The sequence below is a fragment of the Lipotes vexillifer genome, unplaced genomic scaffold, assembly GCF_000442215.2.
Source record: "Lipotes vexillifer unplaced genomic scaffold, Lipotes_vexillifer_v1.1 scaffold4, whole genome shotgun sequence".
NCBI lineage: Eukaryota > Metazoa > Chordata > Mammalia > Artiodactyla > Lipotidae > Lipotes > Lipotes vexillifer.
This window is the reverse complement of record NW_006785876.1, coordinates 1,677,466-1,699,727: the sequence shown is the minus strand read 5'-3', so window position 1 is coordinate 1,699,727 and position 22,262 is coordinate 1,677,466. Positions and strand designations below refer to the sequence as shown.

The 22,262-nt window shown below is 37.9% G+C and overlaps 1 protein-coding gene across 1 annotated transcript in view; it reads left to right on the top strand.

Moving 5' to 3' along the window:
- Positions 1–22,262, top strand: part of KIF6 (kinesin family member 6) — a 399,602-nt gene that overhangs the window by 80,163 nt on the left and 297,177 nt on the right. Inside the window, exons 4-5 of the mRNA XM_007458311.1 lie at positions 4,058–4,205; positions 8,829–8,938. Coding sequence (XP_007458373.1) covers positions 4,058–4,205; positions 8,829–8,938 — 258 coding nt within the window. The remainder of the gene's footprint in view (positions 1–4,057; positions 4,206–8,828; positions 8,939–22,262) is intronic.

Sequence of the window (22,262 nt, the reverse complement as noted above, 5' to 3'; positions counted from 1 at the left end):
GCCTGCGCGTCCGGAGCCTGTGCTCCGCAAATGGGAGAGGCCACAACAGTGAGAGGTCCGCATAACGCAAGAAAAAAAAAAAAAAATAGCTTGAAAGAAACACAAATGGAAACACAACACACTAAAACTTATGGGATGCAACAAAAGCAGTTCTAAGAGGGAAGTTTATAATTATAAATGCTTACATTAAGGAAAAGAAAGATTACAAATAACCTAACTTTAAAACTCAAGGAACTAGAAGAAGAAGAACAAACTAAGCCCAAAGTTAGAAGATGGAAGGAAATAGAGATCAGAGCAGAAATGAGCAAAATAGAAACCAGAAAGACAATAGAAAAAAATCAATGAAATGCAAAGCTGTTTTTTTTAAAATGATAAACAAAATTGACAAACCTTTAGCTAGCCTAAGAGTAAAAGGTAGAATTCTCAAACAAATAAAGTCAGAGATGAAAACAGAGACATAACAGCTGACATCACAGAAATACAAAGGATCATAAGAGACTACTGTGAACCTTAATACGCCAACAAATTGAATAACCTAGAAAAACTTTTTCAGAAATATGCAGTGTAGCAAGATGGAATCATGGAGAAATAGAAACTTTGAACAGACCAATAATAGTAAAGAAATTGAATCAGTAATCAGAAACCTTTCAACAAAGAAAATCCTGGGACCAGATGGTTTCACTGGTGAATTCTACCAGATATTTTAAAATTAACACCTTTTCATCCTTTTCAAACTCTTCTAAAAAAATTAGAGAGGAGGGAACATTCCCAAATTCATTTTACAAGGCCAGCATTACACTGATAACAAGCCAGACTAAGGACACCACAAAACTATAGACTAATATCCCTGTTGAATATAGATGCAAAACTTCTCAACAGACTACTAGAAAACTGAATTCAACAGCATATTAAAAGGATCATACACGATGTTCAAATAGGATTATCCCTGGAATGCAGGGATGATTCAACATATGCAAATCAATAAATGTGATACACCACAGTAATGGAATAGAAGATAAAAATCATTTGATCATCTCAATAGGTGCAGAAAAAGCATTTGACAGAATTCAACATTCTTTCAAGACAAAAACTCTCAACTAAATTGAGTATAAAAAGAATGTACCTCAACATAATAAATGCCATATATAATAAAACCACAGCTAACATCATACTCAATGGTGAAAGCGTTAAAGCTTTCCCACTAAAATCAGGAATAAGACAAGAGTGCCCACTTTTACCACTTCCATTCAACATAATACTGGAAGTCCAAGCCAGAGCAATTAGGCAAGGAAAAGAAATAAAAGCCATCCATATTTGAGAGGAAGAAGTAAAATTGTCTCTGTTTGTAGATGATATGATCTTACATATAGAAAATCCTAAAGAATCCACCAAAAAACTGTTGGAACTAATCAACAAATTCCCTAAAGTTGCAGGATGCAAAATGAAAATACAGAGATCAGTTGTGTTTCTATACACTAGCAACAAAATATCTGAAAAAGAAATAAAAAATACAATTTAATTTACAATAACATTGAAACCAATAAATTACTTAGAAATAAATTTAACCAAGGAGGTGAAAGATCTGTACACTGGAAATTACAAGACATTGAAGAGGAAATTGAAGAAGACACAAATAAGTGGAAAGATATACCATGTTCTTGGATCAGAAGAATTAATATTGTTAAAATGAACACACTACCTACAGCCATCTATAGATCCAATGCAATCCCTATTAAAATTTCAATGGCATTTTTCACAAAAATAGAAAAAAAATCCTAAAATTTGTAAGGAACTACAAAAGAACTTGAGCAGCTGAAGCAATCCTGAGAAAGAAGAACAAACTGGAGGCATCATACTACCTGATTTCAAGAGAAGAAAAGGGAACCCTTGTACACTGTCAGTGGAAATGTAAGTTGGTGCAGCCACCATAGAAAACAGTATAAAGTTTCCTTAAAAAATTAAAAACAGAACTACCATATGATTTGGCAGTCCCACTTCTGGGTATACCTTCAGTATCTGTGGGGGATTGATTCCAGGACCCCTTGCATTTACCAAAATCCATGAATACTCAAGTCCCATATTTGGTTCTCTGTATCCTATGGGTTTCAAATCTGTGGATTCAACTAACCCTGGATGGAAATTTCAATACATAGTTGGTTGAATTTGCACGTGTGAAACCCTTGAATACAGAGGGCTGGTTGTATTTATTGAAAAAGAAAATCTATGTCAAAGTGGATCCACACAGTTCTAACCCAAGTTGTTCAAAGGTCAACTATATATCCAAAGGAAATGCAATCACTATCTCAAAGAGATATCTGCACTTCCAAGGCAATTGCCAAGGCATGGAAAAACTTGTGTCCATCTATGGATGAATGGATAAAGATGTGGTATATTTTCACAATGGAATATTATTCAGCTTTAAAAAAGAAGGAAATCCTGCCTTTTGTGACAAGATGGATAGACCTTGAGAGCACAGTGTGGTAAGCACTGAAATAAGTCAGAGAAAGACAAATACTATATGTTCTCACTTATATATGGAATCTGTAAAAACAACCTCATAGAAATAGAGAGTACATGGGACTTCCCTGGTGGCGCAGTGGTTAAGAATCTGCCTGCCAATGCAGGGGACACGGGTTCGATCCTTGGTCTGGGAAGACCCCACATGCTGCAGAGCAACTAAGCCCATGTGACACAACTACGGAAGCCCATGCACCACAACTACTGAATCCACGTGCTGCAACTACTGAAACCCGTGTGCTCTAGGGCCCATGTGCCGCAACTCCTGAGCCCGCATGCTGCAACTACTGAAGCCTGTGCATCTAGAGCCCATGCTCTGCAACAAGAGAAGCCAGTGCAATGAGAAGCCTGTGCACTTCAACAAAGAGTAGCCCCCGCTTGCCACAACTAGAGAAAGCCTGCTCACAGCAACGAAGACCTAATGCAGCCAAAAATAAATGAAAATAAATAAATAAATAAATAAAATTTTTATAAAGAGAAAAAAATAGAGAGTAGAATGGTGGTTACCTGGGACTATGGGGTAGAGGAATTGGGGAGATGTTGGCCAAAGGGTATAAACTTCCAGTTATAAGATGGGTAAGTTCTGGGCATCTAATGTACAGCACAGTGACTATAGGTTAACGGTACTGTATCATGTGTTTTCAAGTTGTTAGGAGAGTAAATCTTAAATGTTATCACCACAAAGTATACTTTTTTCCACAAGTATTTGAGGTGATGGGTATGTTGATGGATGTGTTAACTAAATTTACTGTGGTAATCATTCCACAATATATACATGTGTCAAATCATCACATTGCACACCTTAATCTTACATATGTTATATGTCAATTATATCTCAGTAAAGCTGGGAAAAAAGAGACATTAGATTAAAAAGTAAGGAGATTTTTATAGAGTTTGTAATAATATTTCAATTGGTTCATTAATTGTGACAAATGTACAATACTAGTGTAAGATATTAACAATAGAGGAAACTAGCTGTGGGATATATGTGAACTCCCTGTACTATCTTTGCAACTTTTTTGTAACTATAAAAGGGTAGACTACGTTTGACCCTTGAACAATGCAGGGGATGGGGCACCAACCCTCCCTGCAGTTGAAAATCCAAGTATAGCTTTACAGCCATCCTCCTGTATCCATGGTTTTGCATCTGGGGATTCAACCAACTGAGGATTGTGTAGTACTGTATATGTATTTAGTGAAGAAAATCTGCTTATGAGTGGACCCACACAGTCCAAACCCCTGTTGTTCAAGGGTCAATTGTATTCTAAAATAATAATTTTATTGAAATAAAGAAAATATTTAAGATGACTGGATCCCATTTGAGTTACAGGTCCTCTCTCAGAAAAAAGGATTGATGTGCTGAGACTCCTAGATAAAAAATAATTTCTAGCTAGATAGTCACATACATAAATGTTTCTATAGATATTTCTATAAATGTCTTTTCAGTAGTGTTGAATCAAGTTGCTCTTAGAATACTAGCCATTTAATACAAATGCAATTAGCCATTTTGATATTACAAGTTTGCTATTTCTTTATGTAGTGTACTGGCAGGTTACAATGGTACCATCTTTGCATATGGACAAACAGGCAGCGGTAAGACATTCACCATCACAGGTGGGGCAGAGCGCTACAGTGACAGAGGCATTATCCCAAGGACACTGTCATACATTTTTGAGCAATTACAAAAGGTATGAAGCTTTAAGTTCATTTTATATTTGATATACTCAGCAGAAATTTACTGTGGGCGGAAAATTTATCGTGACGTTTTGTTATATTATACCTAAATGAGGAAATATTGTGTAGTAACTGTGGCGTTTACCTTTAAGGAAAGTTGGGGATTTTGCTGAAGAGGTGAAAATCCAGAAGGTGCTTCTCATTAAAGGGGATGCTACTTCAGCAAAGGCTCAAAGGGAGTTTGTTCTGATACACCCATGGAGGTTAAAACACATTTTACCAACTTTTATATTTGTCATTAAATTGAAGAATATCCTTTTGTCAAAATGGACCTTTGTTTTAGCTACTAAAGCACTGAACAGGATAATGTGGTTGTACTTTTTCACACTTTTAATGGAAGCCCAGAGGAATTTACCACAGTAAAAATCCTATTGCAATTAATATTATTCTAAAGAGGAGTTTCCTATCTATTTATATGCATCATTTATTGTGTGGTTCCAAATGCCTGTTGCTTTATCAAGATTTAATAGAACTAACAATGTAGGTATCTCTATCCCCATTTTATAGTTGGGAAGACTGAGTCTTGGGATATATTTATTTTTCTCTGCATCCTCATAAGTAGCTGATCTGGAGCTTCCATCCCAGGTCTGTGTGATGCCAAACTCAGTGCTTTTTAACCACTACATACCCTGCCTCTATGTATCAGACTGGCTTTATTTTAATGGTTGTATTTAAACAAATTCTACGTAATGAGTCACTTAACTTCTCTGGGTTTCAGTTCTGCCCTCTGTGAAAGTAGGGACTAAATTGTACTAGAGGATCTCCAGCGTCCCTACTAGTTCCAACAATTCTTTGGTTGTAGCAATTCTGTACAACAAATGTCCTAGCTAGGTCAGTGTAACAGTCTTTCCAAAATATCTCAACTGTATGCCGCTTGCATTCTGAGTTGCAAAGATGAGAAGTTGCTGAGATCTGCATAATTCTAATTTCCACCCATAAAGTAGCAATTACCCATTAGTTCAGCTCATCACTCACTAGCACAAACATGCCAGCTCTGCATGCCAGAAAATTTGGAAAAGCAAGGATAGCGTATAGTGTATATGTTGGATCCAAATCCTTTCTTTTCATTTACTCATTTATTTCTGACATTAGCTCTTCTGTTTTGTTCCCAGATTTAGCCAACTGGGAATATAATTTCTAATAGTTTTTGTTGCTGTGGCCTAACGTGGGAGCGTGCTACCTTGGGAAAATCATTGAAGTTGGTGCAGGCCAACCTGGTTCTAAGTGCGCTACTTACAGGATGTGGCCTTGGGCAGTTCCTTAATGCCTCAGGCTTGTGGAGTAGCTGTGAGAGTTGAATATACTGTATTTAAAGATATTGTCCAGTTCCTGGCACATAGGAGATGCTCAAAAAATGATAGTTATTACTATTGCCATTAATATCCATATATATATATGCGTGTGGCCAAATGATTGCTGAACAATTTCAAAGAACCCTTTGAAACTCAGAACAAATGAAGCTAATTCCCCTGATTAAGTTAAGCAGAATAAACAAATTCTTTCCTAATAGAAAATCTATTTATCTCTTTTTAAATTTTGTCTATGGTTACCAAAATACAGTTTTAAAAGTCTAAATATCTCCCAAGTACCTACCATCTATTGGGTTCATTATTTTATATCTGTTTGTCATTGACATTACTCTAAACCCCATTTCATTCCGAATGATTCTAAATAACTTTTTGGTTTGGAGGGAGCCCATCAGATCAGCTTATAGCCAGGACAACTCCTTGTAGACGAACAGATTAACACAATGGGGCACAACACATTAGTTATAACCCGACTGAGCTATGGTGAAAGAAGTCAGAGGCAACTTTGAAGTTCTTCATAAAGTTTGTCCTCATTGTTTAGCTGAAAAATGCTGACAGGTACTCAGATGCTCCCAGTTGATTGCTTTAGAGGACACATGGTGCTCTCCAGAATCCTTAAAGGAAACATTTGACTTATGCAATGTATTTATTTCAAGATAAACTAAGAACTAGTGCGTACTGCGTCCTAAAATGCCTGTGAGTGTGATAGGAGCACATTTGCAAAGATTTTAAAAGAAGAAAATTGATTCCATTTATTTTAGAAATCACTGCTCATTATTTTTGAGTATTGTAAGGTTCATACTTGTTTGGGGACAAGAGAAAAGGCTGTCTGCAGCAAACATGTGTGTTACATTACAGTCTGGCAGTCCTAAAGAATAAAAAAGGAGTAATAAGGAAAGGTAGCTGCCACATAGCTCAGTGAATTTTAAGTGTGTATTCCAATAAAAGCCCAGAAAATGCAGAAGCCAGAGGAGCCAAAGGCATTATCCCTATCATCTCTGGGCAATGGACTTGCCATTTTCCTGACTTTTTATTATTTCTTCTAGTTTCTGAAAGAAGAGAGTTTCTCCACTGCTGATGAATGTAGCAGTTGGCTGTTCTTTTTGCCTTTCTTTTCCTTTCCTTTTGTATTCACATACTGAATTCTCTATTTGGAGGCTTTCAGAGATAATAATAAAAATAATAATAACAGCAATAATAATAACATCAGCAACAGCAATGATTTATTGGTGCCTATTAGCAGGCCACACATTTTTGTAGGATTTAAAATACAGAACCTTATTCCTCTGTCACAACAGTTCTGCCATATTCTAAAGGTTATTATCCCCAATTTCATGATTAAACAACTGAGGTTAAGGGTGCAGGATCACTCAGTTATAAAGGCAGATCCAGTGTTCTAACCCAGTTTTGTCTGATGCTAAGATGAACTCATAAACGTATGCTAAAATCTCAAACCATAATCTATGGGATATTTCACATATGTTCAGGTAAGTTTTAGAAATACATTGTTTTAAACAGGATCTCAGGATGTTGCTGAGTGATTCCCCATGGGCTTTAACTTGCTCTGAGAATCTTTCAGAGATGGACAGTATGTATGCTGATCATGGAACACTTTTTTCCACAAGTATTTTAAGTAATATTTTAGGAAACACTGGATTAGACTAAAGGCCACTCGGAGTCTGTCTAGTATTTGTAGTCTCTGATTCCTGCACTAATTCAAGCTATAATCCCCAAAATTATGCTGATATGATGCCATTACTAAATGAGGATACTTTAGTAATGATAGACCATTGATAGGTCTATCAATATAATTGATAGACCGTTTGTCAGCATAAGCAGCCAGAGTCACCCACATCAACAGGCTTTCTGGCATTTGATTGGGAAAAACTTGATTAGTAAAGATTCAGTCCCTGCTGTCACCTTCACAGAACACCAAACATGGAATTTCAGCTGTAGCTTGAGTGTTTTACTACAGTCATGTGGTGGCTGAGAGCTGCCTTAGTTTTTCATGTATTTTTTCATTTTTGTGAAATGGTAGTATCTTTATTTGGTTAGTTTGAGACATTTTAGGACCAGAGAATCATATTCGTTTTAATCTGAAGAATGTCGAGGGAGTCGTTATCCAGTTTCTTCACCTTAACGAGTGTGGGAACAGAGGCCTGACTTGGTAGGGGCTCAGAGCTAGTATGACTAGCATTCCAGCTTTGGATTTGCAGGCCACTGTTCTCTCCCCCATATCTGTGACTTGGTCTCCTTTGAATAACACCTGTCAGATGGATTGTCTTGGATATAGATGAGAATCCTTTCTGTGAATATCCACTCTGACAATCTGCCGACCTTCTTGCCAGAAGACACAAATATATTCTCCTCTTATAAGTAGCAAGACTCTAATATTTGCAGAAATGGAAGCATTTGTGTTTTGGGGGAAACAAGAAGTGCTATTATTGATATTTGGTATTGAAAAAGTGAGCTTGGAATTTTCTCGAGACCTGAAAAAATTCCCTGTTTTATTCCATCTCAGAGGGAGTGGGTCCTTTTTGTCTGTTGGCAGAACTGAGAGTAGGACCAGTCACCTTGACTTTTATCCTAATTACATTGATGCCTATATTATTGCATTTCAGCAATGACCCACAGAAAATACCTCTCCCTAACCAACATTTGAATATCCCTAATTTGCCACTTGGGCAAGGAAAATTAACCCAACAGGTAAGGTATAGGTAGTGAACAGTCCACTCTTACTGTTACCTGATTGATCTAAACTATTTATGTTCCCTGGAATTCACTTTCCATATCTATTTATTGTCTGTTATCTATTTGTCATTGGAAATTTGAATATTAGAAAAGTTAAAAAGGAATTATGATTGAAGATGGTAACTCTTTGGCTACTGAAATTTTTAAACTGAAGTAAGAATTCTGTGTTCTGTTCTTTTTTCTGTCTGGAAAGTAAAAAATGGTGTGTTATACAGTTCTGCAACCAAGTTGGCTCATTTTAAGTGTATATTGACTTTTTATGTATAATGTGGAACTAATAAAAAATAACAGACTGAAGTTGCTTGTAATCATGGGTGTTGGCCATTGGGGGAAAAAAAAAGCCTCATGCATATGGTAACTGGCAACTTGAAAGTGTCACGAACTGAAAATGTAAACCATACAAAGTGAGAGAGTGAAGGAGGGAAACTGTGAGGAAACTAGTGATAAATGTGTTCATCTTTCTCTAAGCCGAATCGTGATTTATAGCCATTTAATAATGTCTTTCTCTTTCCCAATCAGGACAGCAGCAAAATATATACAACGCACATTTCCTATTTGGAAATCTACAATGAATGTGGTTATGATCTGTTGGATCCAAGACATGAAGCCTCCAGTTTGGAAGATTTGCCGTGAGTAGCAGAACAACAAAGAATGGGGGAAAATTACTTTCAGATGTTCCCTTCATTTGTTTTCTTTGAAACTTTGTATGTTTCTGGTCTCAATCATAATTAACAAATACTGGATAACAGAATCTTTTTGCAATATAGTGGATATTTTTTTCAGTTACAACAAATAGACAGTAGTGATGGGACCCAAAACTGCTTGAAATTCATTTCTTGAGACAATCTTTTTTGGAGTCGGCACGAACAAATGCAGTGAATATTCTCGGAGAGTGGGCGCTGAGAGGATTGATGGGATGTGACAGTGCTACTTTGCTCTTGCCGCATGAAACCCTTTTACTCCTCTAGTTGTGGCCTTTCTCTGAGGAAGGTATTCAAATTAGCAATAAAAGAATCTGAAAGAGAGAAAATAAAACTTTTAAGTTTTCCCCAAATGCTTCTCTGCTGTTATTGACTAACATCGACACGCATTTGGTCAGATTGGCACTGATTGTTTCATAACTGAAATGTAAATAGTGTCTTCAGAGCTTATCTCTTAATGGAATAAGTTACTCTGCAAGCATTTATATAACATTGCTCACTGCTTATTTGAATATTTCCCTAAATTATACATATATTAATTAGTAACAGTTCATATACTTTTGTCCAGACATCTTCAGAATGTTGGTAGAGCCAAGAAAATGCATTGTAATATTTTTCTTATTAAATATTCTAAAGCAGTTTAAAGTATATATTAATCCTCTACCAAAAAGGTCAACAACCATTTGCTTATTTTAATTTGCAAAGGAAACAAGAAGAGATAATAAAGAAAATAGGTTATATAACCTTTATATACATTCTTCTGTTAATGTTAAGAGTTTTTACATCTCATCTTTTTTTATGCTAACAATATTTACTAGAGGGAGTTAGAAAAGGGGATTATTGTTGGCACTGTTAATATGTGTATAAAAGTTAAGAGAAAGGAAAGATTACTGACTCCATGGAAGAAATTGATTTTAAAGAAGCTATTGGAAATAACTTTACGAAAAGGAAGCACTTTCCTCATAGGAAGGATAGAAACAGCAGCATTAAATACATAAAGGCCATGTGTTGAGGAGTCATGTGAAGTAAAAGCAGAAAGGCCAACTGAAGCCAGCTTTTTTTTTTTTTTTTTTGGTACGCAGGCCTCTCACTGTTGTGGCCTCTCCCATTGCGGAGCACAGGCTCCGGACGCGCAGGCTTAGCGGCCATGGCTCACGGGCCTAGCCGCTCCACGGCATGTGGGATCTTCCCGGACCAGGGCACGAACCCGTGTCCCCTGCATCAGCAGGTGGACTCTCAACCACTGCGCCACCAGGGAAGCCCTGAAGCCAGCTTTTGAGGGATTTGAATGACAGGCTTTTGGTGTGAGATTGGTCTTTATTCTAATAGGATTCTTAATTAGTTTTCTAGCCTCCAGTCTAACCTGTATACCTCTAGGCTAACTCTTGTTTAAAATCGTTTTTAACAAGTCATATCTACACGGAAGAGCTTGATAGCTTGTTTAGTAATGATATAGAAATGAAGGGCTTGGCTATGATGAACATGGAGGGGAGAGAAATCTGAGAGACATGCAATAAATAAATAGAAAGAGAGAAGGGAAGGAAGGAAGGAAGAGAGAGAGGGAGAAAGATAGAAAAGGAAAAAAAAGAAAGACTGAAAGAAAGATTATGCCTAGCACCCTGGACTTGATTGGTTTTGCAAAGAAGGTGAATCACAGCAAGTTGGTGCTCTAGTCGTTTTACTGACTGAGGAGATGAAGCTCAGAGAGGTAGGACTTGCCCAGGGTTTCAAAACTAATTGGTTAATGGTAGAACAAGGATTAAAAACAAGATACTCTCACTCTCATGCCAGAATAGCAAAAATAGCTTCAAGATTTTACCATGGGACCTAGAGAATTAAGGAGTCATTGACCTAAAAGGGAGATTTCCATTAGAAAACTTGAGTGGGTGGTGGTGATGCGTTTCACATATATAACTTGGGTGTCTGAGAATACTGCACCAGATGTTTACATTTACATACATTGCTCAGAGGAAAGCAGTATGCCTTAATTGCATTGGTAGTCTCTCTTCCACCTATGCCAAAGTAAGTCCTTAAAATTTTTAGATATTATCTGTTAAATTGAAACTATGAAAGAGACATTTTGAAGATGAGAGTGTAAAGGGAGAGCAACATGAGCCCTGTGAGTCTGAGTCTAATTGATATAATTAGGTGCAGCCTAACTATGGGAAGAGAAAAGTCCTTTGACCTCTAAGAGAGGTAGTGTGATATAGAGAAAAGAGCACTTGATTAGAAGTCAGGAAATTTGGGTTCTAGCCCCAAACCTGCAATCTTAGATAATTTTTTTCACTTTTCTGGGTTTCTTTTTGTGTGTAAAATGTGGACATTGAATTATATAATATTTAACAACCATCCAACCTCCAATGTCGAGAGTTCAAAGATTAGTGACCTCATAAGATAGGATTTATTTGGTGGCTCTTCTCCCCTTCACAAAAGAATAAGAAGTGATCTAGATATTTTCTATTGTCCTGCTAGAGATAGCCTTAAGCCACTTTTTTTTTTTTAACATCTTTATTGGAGTATAATTGCTTTGCAATTGTGTGTTAGTTTCTGCTGTATAACAAAGTGAATCAGCTATACGTATACATATATCCCCATATCTCCTCCCTCTTGCGTCTCCCTCCCACCCTCCCTATCCCACCCCTCTAGGTGGTCACAAAGCACCAAGCTGATCTCCCTGTGCTGTGCGGCTGCTTCCCACTAGCTATCTGTTTTACATTTGGTGGTGTATATATGTCCATGCCACTCTCTCACTTCATCCCAGCTTACCCTTCCCCCTCCCCGTTTCCTCAGCTCCATTCTCTACATCTGCATCTTTATTCCTGTGCTGCCCCTAGATTCATCATAACCTTTTTTTTTTTAATTCCATATATATGTGTTAGCATATGGTATTTGTTTTTCTCTTTCTGACTTACTTCACTCTGTATGACAGACTCTAGGTCCATCCTCCTCATTACAAATAACTCAATTTCGTTTCTTTTTATGGCTGAGTAGTATTCCATTGTACATATGCGCCACATCTTCTTTATCCATTCATCTGTCGATGGCACTTAGGTTGCTTCCATGTCCTGGCTATTGTAAACAGAGTTGCAATGAACATTGTGTGGTACATGACTCTTTTTGAATTATGGTTTTCTCAGGGTATATGCCCAGTAATGGGATTGCTGGGTCATATGGTAGTTCTATTTTTAGTTTTTTAAGGAACCCCCATACTGTTCTCCATAGTGGCTGTATCAATTTACATTCTCACCAACAGTGCAAGAGGGTTCCCTTTTCTCCACACCCTCTCCAGCATTTATTGTTTGTAGATTTTTTGATGATGGCCATTCTGACTGGTGTGAGGTGATACCTCATTGTAGTTTTGATTTGCATTACTCTAATGATTAGTGATGTTGATCATCCTTTCATGGGTTTGTTGGCAGTCTCTGTATATCTTCTTTGGAGAAATGTCTATTTAGGTCTTCTGCCCATTTTGGGGTTGGGTTGTTTGTTTTTTTGATATTGAACTGCATGAGCTGCTTGCAAATTTTGGAAATTAATCCTTTGTCAGTGGCTTCATTTGCAAATATTTTCTCCCATTCTGAAAGCTGTCTTTTCATCTTATTTATGGTCCCATTTGTTTATTTTTGTTTTTATCTCCATTACTCTAGGAGATGGGTCAAGAAGGATCTTGCTGTGATTTATGTCATAGAGTGTTCTGCCTATGTTTTCCTCTAAGAGTTTGATAGTTTCTGGCCTTACATTTAGGTCTTTAATCCATTTTGAGCTTATTTTTGTGTATGGTGTTAGGGAGTGATCTAATCTCATACTTTTACATGTACCTATCCAATTTTCCCAGCACCACTTATTGAAGAGGCTGTCTTTTCTCCATTGTATATTCTTGTCTCCTTTATCAAAAATAAGGTGATCATATGTGCGTGTGTTTATCTCCGGGCTTTCTATCCTGTTCCATTGATCTATATTTCTGTTTTTGTGCCAGTACCCTACTGTCTTGATTACTGTAGCTTTGTAGTATTGTCTGAGGTCTGGGAGCCAGATTCCTCCAGCTCTGTTTTTCTTTCTCAAGATTGCTTTGGCTATTAGGGGTCTTTTGTGTTTCCATACAAATTGTGAAATGTTTTGTTCTAGTTCTGTGAAAAATGCCATTGGTAGTTTGATAGGGATTGCTTTGAATCTGTAGATTGCTTTGGGTAGTATAGTCATTTTCACAATGTTGATTCTTCCAATCCAAGAGCATGGTCTATCTCTCCATCTGTTTGGATCATCTTTAATTTCTTTCATCAGTGTCTTATAGTTTTCTGCCTACAGGTCTTTTGTCTCCTTAGGTAGGTTTATTCCTAGGTATTTTATTCTTTTTGTTGCAATGGTAAATGGGAGTGTTTCCTTGATTTCTCTTTCAGATTTTTCATCATTAGTGTGTAGGAATGCAAGAGATTTCTGTGCATTGATTTTGTATCCTGCTACTTTACCACATTCATTGATTAGCTCTAGTAGTTTTCTGGTAGCATCTTTAGGATTCTCTATGTATAGTATCATGTCATCTGCAAACAGTGACAGCTTTACTTCTTCTTTTCCGATTTGTATTCCTTTTATTTCTTTTTCTTCTCTGATTGCTGTGGCTAAAACTTCCAAAACTATGTTGAATAATAGTGGTGAGAGTGGGCACCCTGGTCCTGTTCCTGATCTTAGTGGAAATGGTTTCCCTTTCACCCTTGAGAACGATGTTGACTGGGTTTGTCATATATGGCGTTTATTATGTTGAGGTAGTTCCCTCTATGCCTACTTTCTGGAGGGTTTTTATCATAAATCGGTGTTGAATTTTGTCTAAAGCTTTTTCTTCATCTATTGAGATGATCATATGGTTTTTCTCCTTCAAGTTGTTAATATGGTGTATCACATTGATTTGAGTATATTGAAGAATCCTTACATCCCTTGGATAAACCCCACTTGATCATGGTGTGTGATCCTTTTAATGTGCTGTTGAATTCTCTTTGCTAGTATTTTGTTGAGGATTTTTGAATCTATGCCTGTAGTCTTTGTGACATCTTTGTCTGGATTTGGTATCAGGGTGATGGTGGCCTCATAGAATGAGTTTGGGAGTGTTCCTCCCTCTGCTATATTTTGGAAGACTTTGAGAAGGATAGGTGTTAGCTCTTCTTTAAATATTTGATAGAATTCTCCTGTGAAGCCATCTGGTCCTGGGCTTTTGTTTGTTGGACAATTTTTAATCACACTTTCAATTTCAGTGCTTGTGATTGGTCTGTTTATATTTTCTGTTTCTTTCTGATTTAGTCTTGGAAGGTTGTACTTTTCTAAGAATGTGTCCATTTCTTCCTGGTTGTCCATTTTGTTGTCATATAGCTGCTTGTAGTAATCTCTCATGATCCTTTGTATCCAGTGTCAGTTGTTACTTCTCCTTTTTCATTTTTAATTCTATTGATTTGAGTCTTCTCCCTTTTTTACTTGATGAGTCTGGCGAATGGTATATCAATTTTGTTTATCTTCTCAAAGAACCATCTTTTAGTTTTATTAATCTTTGCTGTTGTTCCCTTCATTTCTTTTTCATTTTTGTCTGATCTGATCTTTATGATTTCTTTCCTTCTGCTAACTTTGGGGGTTTTTTGTTCTTCTTTCTCTGATTGCTTTAGGTGTAAGTTTAGGTTGTTTATTTGAGATGTTTCTTGTTTCTTGAGGTAGGGTTGTATTGCTATAAACTTCCCTCTTATAACTGCTTTTGCTGCATCCCATAGGATTTGGGTCGTCGTGTTTTCATTGTCATTTGTTTCTAGGTATTTTTAAATTTCCTCTTTGATCTCTTCAGTGATCTCTTGGTTATTAAATAGTGTATTGTTTAGAACTCCATGTGTTTGTATTTTTTACAGATTTTTTTCCTGTAACTGATATCTAGTCTCATAGCATTGTGTTTAGAAAAGATTCTTGATATGATTTCAATTTTCTTCTGTACCAAGGCTTGATTTGTGACCCAAGATATGATCTATCCTGGAGAATGTTCCATGAGCACTTGAGAAGCAAGTGTATTCTGTTGTTTTTGGATGTAATGTCATATAAATATCAATTAAGTCTGTCTTGGTTAATGTATCATTTAAAGCTTGTGTTTCCTTATTTATTTTCTGTTTGGATAATCTGTCCATTGGTGAAATTAGGGTATTAAAGTCCCCTGCTATGATTGTGCTACTGTAGATTTCTCCTTTTACATGACTGTTAGCATATGTATTGAGGTGCTGTTTGCCTTTTGTATGGAGGTGCTCCTATGTTGGGTGCATAAATATTTACAATTGTTATATCTTCTTCTTGGATTGATCCTTTGATCATTATGTAGTGTCCCTCTTTGTCTCTTCTAATAGTCTTTATTTTAAAGTTTATTTTGTCTGATATGAGAATTGCTACTCCAGCTTTCTTTTGATTTCCATTTGCATGGAATATCTTTTTCCATCCCCTCACTTCCAGTCTGTATGTGTCCCTAGGTCTGAAGTAGGTCTCTTGTAGACAGCATATATGCAGGTCTTGTTTTTGTATCCATTCAGCCAGTGTGTGTCTTGGTTGGAGCATTTAATCCATTTACATTTAAGGTAATTATCGATATTTATGTTCCTATTACCATTTTCTTAATTGTTTTGGGTTTTTTTATTGTAGCTCTTTTCCTTCTCTTTTCCTTCTCTTGTGTTTCCTGCCTAGAGAAGTTCCTTTAGCATTTGTTGTAAAACTGGTTTGGTGGTGCTGAATTCTTTTAGCTTTTGCTTGTCTGTTTTAATTTCTCTGTTAAATCCGAATGAGATCCTTGCTGGGTAGAGTAATCTTGATTGTAGGTTTTTCCCTTTCGTCACTTTAAATATGTCCTGCCACTCCCTTTTGGCTTGCAGAGTTTTTGCTGAAAGATCAGCTGTTAACCTTATGGGGATTCCCTTATATGTTTTTTGTTGTTTTTCCCTTGCTGCTTTTAATAATTTTTTTCTTTGTATTTAATTTTTGATAGTTTGATTAATATGTGTCTTGGCGTGTTTCTCCTTGGATTCTTCTTGTATGGGACTCTCTGTGCTTCTTGGACTTGATTTACTATTTCCTTTCCTATATTAAGGAAGTTGTCAACTATAATCTCTTCAAATATTTTCTCAGTCCCTTTCTATTTCTCTCCTTCTTCTGGGACCCCTATAATTCAAATGTTGGTGCGTTTAATGTTTGTCCCAGAGGTCTCTGAGACTGTCCTCAATTCTTTTCATTCTTTTTCTTTATTCTGCTCTGCAGTAGTTATTTCCACTATTTTATCTTCCAGACCACTCGTCCGTTCTCGGCCTCAGTTATTCTGCTGTTGATTCCTTCTAGAGAATTTTAAATTTCATTTATTGTGTTGTTCATCATTGTTTGTTTGCTCTTTAGTTCTTCTAGGTCCTTGTTAAACATTTCTTGTATTTTTTCCATTCTATTTCCCAGATTTTGGATCATCTTTACTATCATTACTCTGAATTCTTTTTCAGGTAGACTGCCTATTTCCTCTTCATTTGTTTGGTCTGGTGGGTTTTTACCTTGCTCCTTCATCTGCTGTGTGTTTCTCTGTCTTCTCATTTTGCTTAGCTTACTGTGTTTGGGGTCTCCTTTTCACAGACTGCAGGTCCGTAATTCCCATTGTTTTTGGTGTCTGCCCCCAGTGGGTACGGTTGGTTCAGTGGGTTGTGTAGGCTTCCTGGTGGAGGGGACTAGTGCCTGTTTTCTGGAGGATGAGGCTGGATCTTGTCTTTCTGGTAGGCAGGACCACGTCTGGTAGTGTGTTTTGGGGTGTCTATGACCTCATTATGATTTTAGGTAGCCTCTCTGCTAATGGGTGGGGTTGTGTTCCTGTCCTGCTAGTTGTTTGGCATGGGGTGTCCAGCACTGTAGCTTGCTGGTCATTGAGTGGAGCTGCATCTTAACGTTGAGATGGAGCTCTCTGGGAGAGCTTTCACCGTTTGATATTACATGGAGCCAGGAGGTCTCTGGTGGACCAATGTCCTGAACTTGGCTCTCCCACCTCAGAGGCACAGGCCTGACATCTGGCCGGAGCACCAAGACCCTGTCAGCCACATGGCTCAAAAGAAAAGGGAGAATAAAAGAAAGAAGGAAAGAAAGAAAGTAAAATAACATAAAGTTATTGAAATAAAAAGTAATTATTAAAAATAAAAAAATTAAAAAGTAATAAAAGAAAGAAAGAAAGAAGAGAGCAATCAAACCAAAAAACAAATCCACCAATGATAACAAATGCCAAAAACTATACAAAAATAAATAAATAAATAAAACGGAGAGACAGAACCCTAGGACAAATGGTAAAAGCAAAGCTATACAGACAAAATCACCAAAGAAGCATACACATACTCACTCACAAAAAGAGAAAAAGGAAAAAAATATATATATATTGTTGCTCCTAAAGTCCACAGCCTCAATTTTGGGATAATTCATTGTCCATTCAGGTATTCCACAGATGCAGGGTACATCAAGTTGATTGTGGAGGTTTAATCCGCTGCTCCTGAGGCTGCTGGGAGAAATGTCCCTTTCTCTTCTTTGTTCGCACAGTTCCTGGGGTTCAGCTTTGGATTTGGCCCCGCCTCTGCGTGTAGGTTGCCTGAGGACATCTGTTCATTGCTCAGACAGGACGGGGTTAAAGGAGCAGCTGATTAGGGGGCTCTGGCTCACTCAGGCCGGGGGGAGGGAGGGGTACGGAATGCGGGGCAAGCCTGTGGTGGCAGAGGCCAGCATGACATTGCACCAGCCTGAGGCACACCGTGTGTTCTCCTGGGGAAGTTGCCCATGGATCACGGGACCCTGGCAGTGGTGGGCTGCACAGGCTCCCAGGAGGGGAGATGTGGATAGTGACCTGTGCTTGCACACAACCTTCTTGGTGGCTGCAGCAGCAGCCTTAGCATTTCATGCCTGTCTCTGCGGTCCGCGCTGATAGCCACAGCTTGCGCCCATCTATGGAGATCGTTTAGGCAGTGCTCTGAATTCCCTCTCCTCGTGCATCCTGGAACAATGGTCTCTTGCCTCTTAGGCCATTCCAGACATTTTCCCGGACTCCCTCCCGACTAGCTGTGGTGCACTAGCCCCCTTCAGGCTGTGTTCACGCAGCCAGCCACAGCCCTCTCCCTGGGGTCCGATCTCCGGAGCCGGAACCTCAGCTCTCAGCCCCCACCAGCCCTGGCAGGTGAGCAGAGAAGCCTCTCGGGCTGTTGAGCGCTGGTTGGCACCAGTCCTCTGTGCAGGAATCTCTCCGCTTTGCCCTCTGCACCCCTGTTGCCGTGCTCTCCCCCGTGGCTCCGAAGCTTCCCTCTCCTCCCACCCCCGTCTCCGCCCGCGAAGGGGCTCCTAGTGTGTGGAAACTTTTCCTCCTTCACAGCTCCCTCCCAGTGGTGCAGGTCCCATCCCTATTCTTTTGTCTCTGTTTTTTTCTTTTTTCTTTTGCCCTACCCAGGTACGTGGGGAGTTTTCTTGCCTTTTTGGAAGTCTGAGGTCTTCTGCCAGCGTTCAGTAGGTGTTCTGTAGGAGTTGTTCCACATGTAGATGTATTTCTGATGTATTTGTGGGGAGGAAGGTGATCTCCACGTCTCACTCCTCCACCATCTTGAATCAGGCACCTTAAGCCTCTTGAGAGCAAGGACAAAGCCTTAATTCACTCTGTGTCTCTGCATTTCCCAGTGTGCCTGGCGTTTAGTAGTGGTTTCTCAATGTTGGTCAGAGTCTCTCTATAGCTGGTGCCAGCTTTCTGTCTTAAACTACTACTCCTTCTTTAGTAGCTTTGTCCTCTTGTTGGAGAATGAGTTCACTGACTCAAGTCAGAAGTGCCCTCAGTTACAAAACAGATGTTTTCAATGAACTACCACACACACACACACACACACACACACACACACACACACACACACACAAACACATGCATGCAAAAGTGGTTTGAAAGATTTTCTTATCTTACATTTCAGACTATAATTACATGATAACAAATCTCATTAAAATAAAGATGAGAAGATTCTCATTAAGAAAAAAGATTCCCATATGCAAGGACTATGGCCTGTTTACTTCATATATATTCAATAGTATAAAATTCCAAAACAACTCAAGAGCTGCATAGTCTTTTGGTGTGGGGATAATGGGATTTGACTAGTATTGAGTCTGCTAGTTTTCTGGGGATTTTAGAGGATTTGCCTTTCATTAAGGTAGAAAGCAATTCTTTATAATGGGGTGTGACTTTTGCTATACCTGGATTGGATTAAGGGTATGCACTGTTAATCTGGTTTCACACACTTTTGAACTGGGACAAGCTCTAACTCTGAAATCCTATGAGTTAGGTTGACTGGCTTTATTTGTTGTGAGCTGGAATGTCCCAAGCACTCTGAATACCATACAAAAGCAGTAGGCAAAATGTCTGTTGACCTTGGCCCTCGCCTGCAGTCATCGATTTGAGGGACAATGACAATATACACATTTGATTCCTTCCACATTTTTAAACTTGGCTTGACCATGTAAAATGGAATTCAAGGTCATTTTGATATTGTACAATAATAGCCTCAGTAACAGGTTCCTTACCACTGAGCAACACAGCTTCCCCCAAATCACATGATGGATGCTCTTGTTTTTCTCACATGTACTGTGCCTTTTCTGTTTCTTCTTCTCTTATATTCTAATGAGTTCTACCTCTCTGCCCTTGCAGAAACATATGCCTATTGACTACCTGTAGACTTTGTATACATGCTGTCAGGGCACCAAGCTAAAGTCAGTCACTTTTTGCAATTATTGCTCTAGTCATTTGGCAGTGAGTTTTTAGATACAAGACCAAAGCATGATCTGTGAAAGAAAAAATACATAAGTTGAATTCATTAACATTCAAAACATCTGCTCTCTGAAAGACACTGTCAATAGAATAAAAAGACAAACCAGAGACTTAGAGAAAATATTTCCAAACACATATCTGATAAAGGACTTGTATCCAAAACATTCAATGAACTCTTAAAACTCAACAATAAGAAAACAACTCAATTAAGAAATGAGAAAAAGATCTGAAGAGACACCTCACTGAAGAAGATATGTAGGTGGTAAATAATTATATGAAAAGATGCTTAACATCTTCTGTCATTAAAGAATTGTAATTAAAACAGAAGATACCACTACACACCTTTAAAAATTTTTAAACTGGCAATACCAAATGCTAACAAGAATGCAGAACAACTGGAACTCTCATTCATTGCTGGTGGGAATGCAAAATGTTATAGCCACTTTGGAAGACAGTTTCCAATTTCTTACAAAACTAAGTATAGTCTTACCATATGATCTAGCAGTCATACTCCTAGGTATTTAACTGAGCTGAAAATTTATAACAGCACAAAAACCTACCCACAGATGGATATACCAGCCTTATTCATAATTGCCAAAAAACCAAAAGCAGCCAACATATCCCTCAATAGGCAAATAGAAAACAAACTGTGGTACATCCATGCAGTGGAATATTATTTGGCAATAAAAAGAAATGAGCTATTAAACCACAGAAAGACATGGAGGAACCTTAAATGCATATTGCTAAGTGCAAAAGCCAGTATGAAAAATCTATACACTATACGATTCCAACTGTATGACATTCTGGTAAAGGAAGAACTATTGATACAGTAAAAGATCAATGGTCGCCAGTGGTTGAGGAGGGTTGCCAGGGATAGAGGGATGAATAGGTGAAGCACAGAGGGTTTGGGGGCAGTGAAACTATTACATATGATACTATAATGGTGGGTACATAACTTCATGCCTTTGTCAAAACCCATAGAATTTACAACACAGAGTGAACCCCGATGTAAACTATGGATCTTTAAGTTTAATAAAACAGCAATTACAAAAAGGAATGAGCTATTGATACAATTAACAACTTGGATGAATCTCCAGGGAACTATGCTGAGTGAAAAAAGCCAATCCCCAAAGGTAATATGCTTTGTGATTTCAATTTTATAATACTCATTAAATGGCAGAATTAGAGAAGTAGATAACAGATTAGTGGTTGACCGGAGTTAGGGAGGGAAGTAGGAATGGTTATATGAGTCCAGTGATGGATCCTTGTAGTGAAGGACTCTTCTGTATCTCGACTGTGGCTGCGGATACACACAACTATCAAAATGCGTAGAACTAAAGCACATACACACACGTGAGCATAAGCAAAACTGGGACATCTGAACTAAATCAGTGGATTGTATCAATGCCAATGTCCCTGTTGTGATATTTTAATATCGTTTTACAAGATGTTACCATTGGGAAAAACCGGATAATGGGTACATGGGATCTCTCTGCATTATTTCTTACAGCTGCATGTAAATCTACAATTATCACAAAAAATAATTTTAATTTAAAACAGTAAGTGGCTATATTTTTATCTATAGACATATATATGCATATACACACGTGTGTGTTAAAGCTATTCTGCATTTAGTAATTTAAATGAAAATAGAACTTCTACTTTTGAAAGCTCATTATGTCATATGCTATAAAGGGAATATAGTTAGAATCTAAGTATGTCTCATGAAGTAAAACAGTATAACTACTTGTCTTAACCATAGGGAAAATAGTCACCTTACTTTAGTATAATTTTAGCATTCCTAAATAGGGATGCATATTCCATTTAAGGTTCCAAAGACAGTCATGGTTATTACTGTTTAAAAAAAAAAGTCAGTAAAGTCTAGTGTTCAGTATTGAAATCTTGTCTGTGTTGTGATTTTTAAATAATTTGTCATCAAAGGAGAAAAAGTTGACAGATGTTAAATTTAATTCACCATATTTCTAATACCTACTGGATATAAAACACTGCTAAGTGCCACAGGAGTTACAGAAGTGTCTGCCTTCCTGGCTTACAGCCTAGTCATGTGGAATCACTCATGTATTTAGCAAACATTTATTGAGGTCCAACTTGGTTCCACACACTATGCTAGGCACTGAGCTTACTAACATAGTCTTTGCCTTCCTGGAACTCATAGCACAGTCGATAAAAATAGTACAAAATAGCATAAAGTGGAATATGAAAATCATAAGAGGTGCAAAGAATGACAAGGGCTTAAAGGAGAAAGAAATCACATCAGGTCAAGCAAACAGAAAAGGACTCATAGAGAAGATGGCGTGTGAAATAGCCCTTGAGGGAAGGGCTAGGACTTGGAGCAGTGAAGTGTGGCATTCACGTGGAAACAAAGGTAGGGAAGTTGCAAAGCATAGAGCTTGTTCTGTGACAGTTAATAAATCTGTTCAGCAG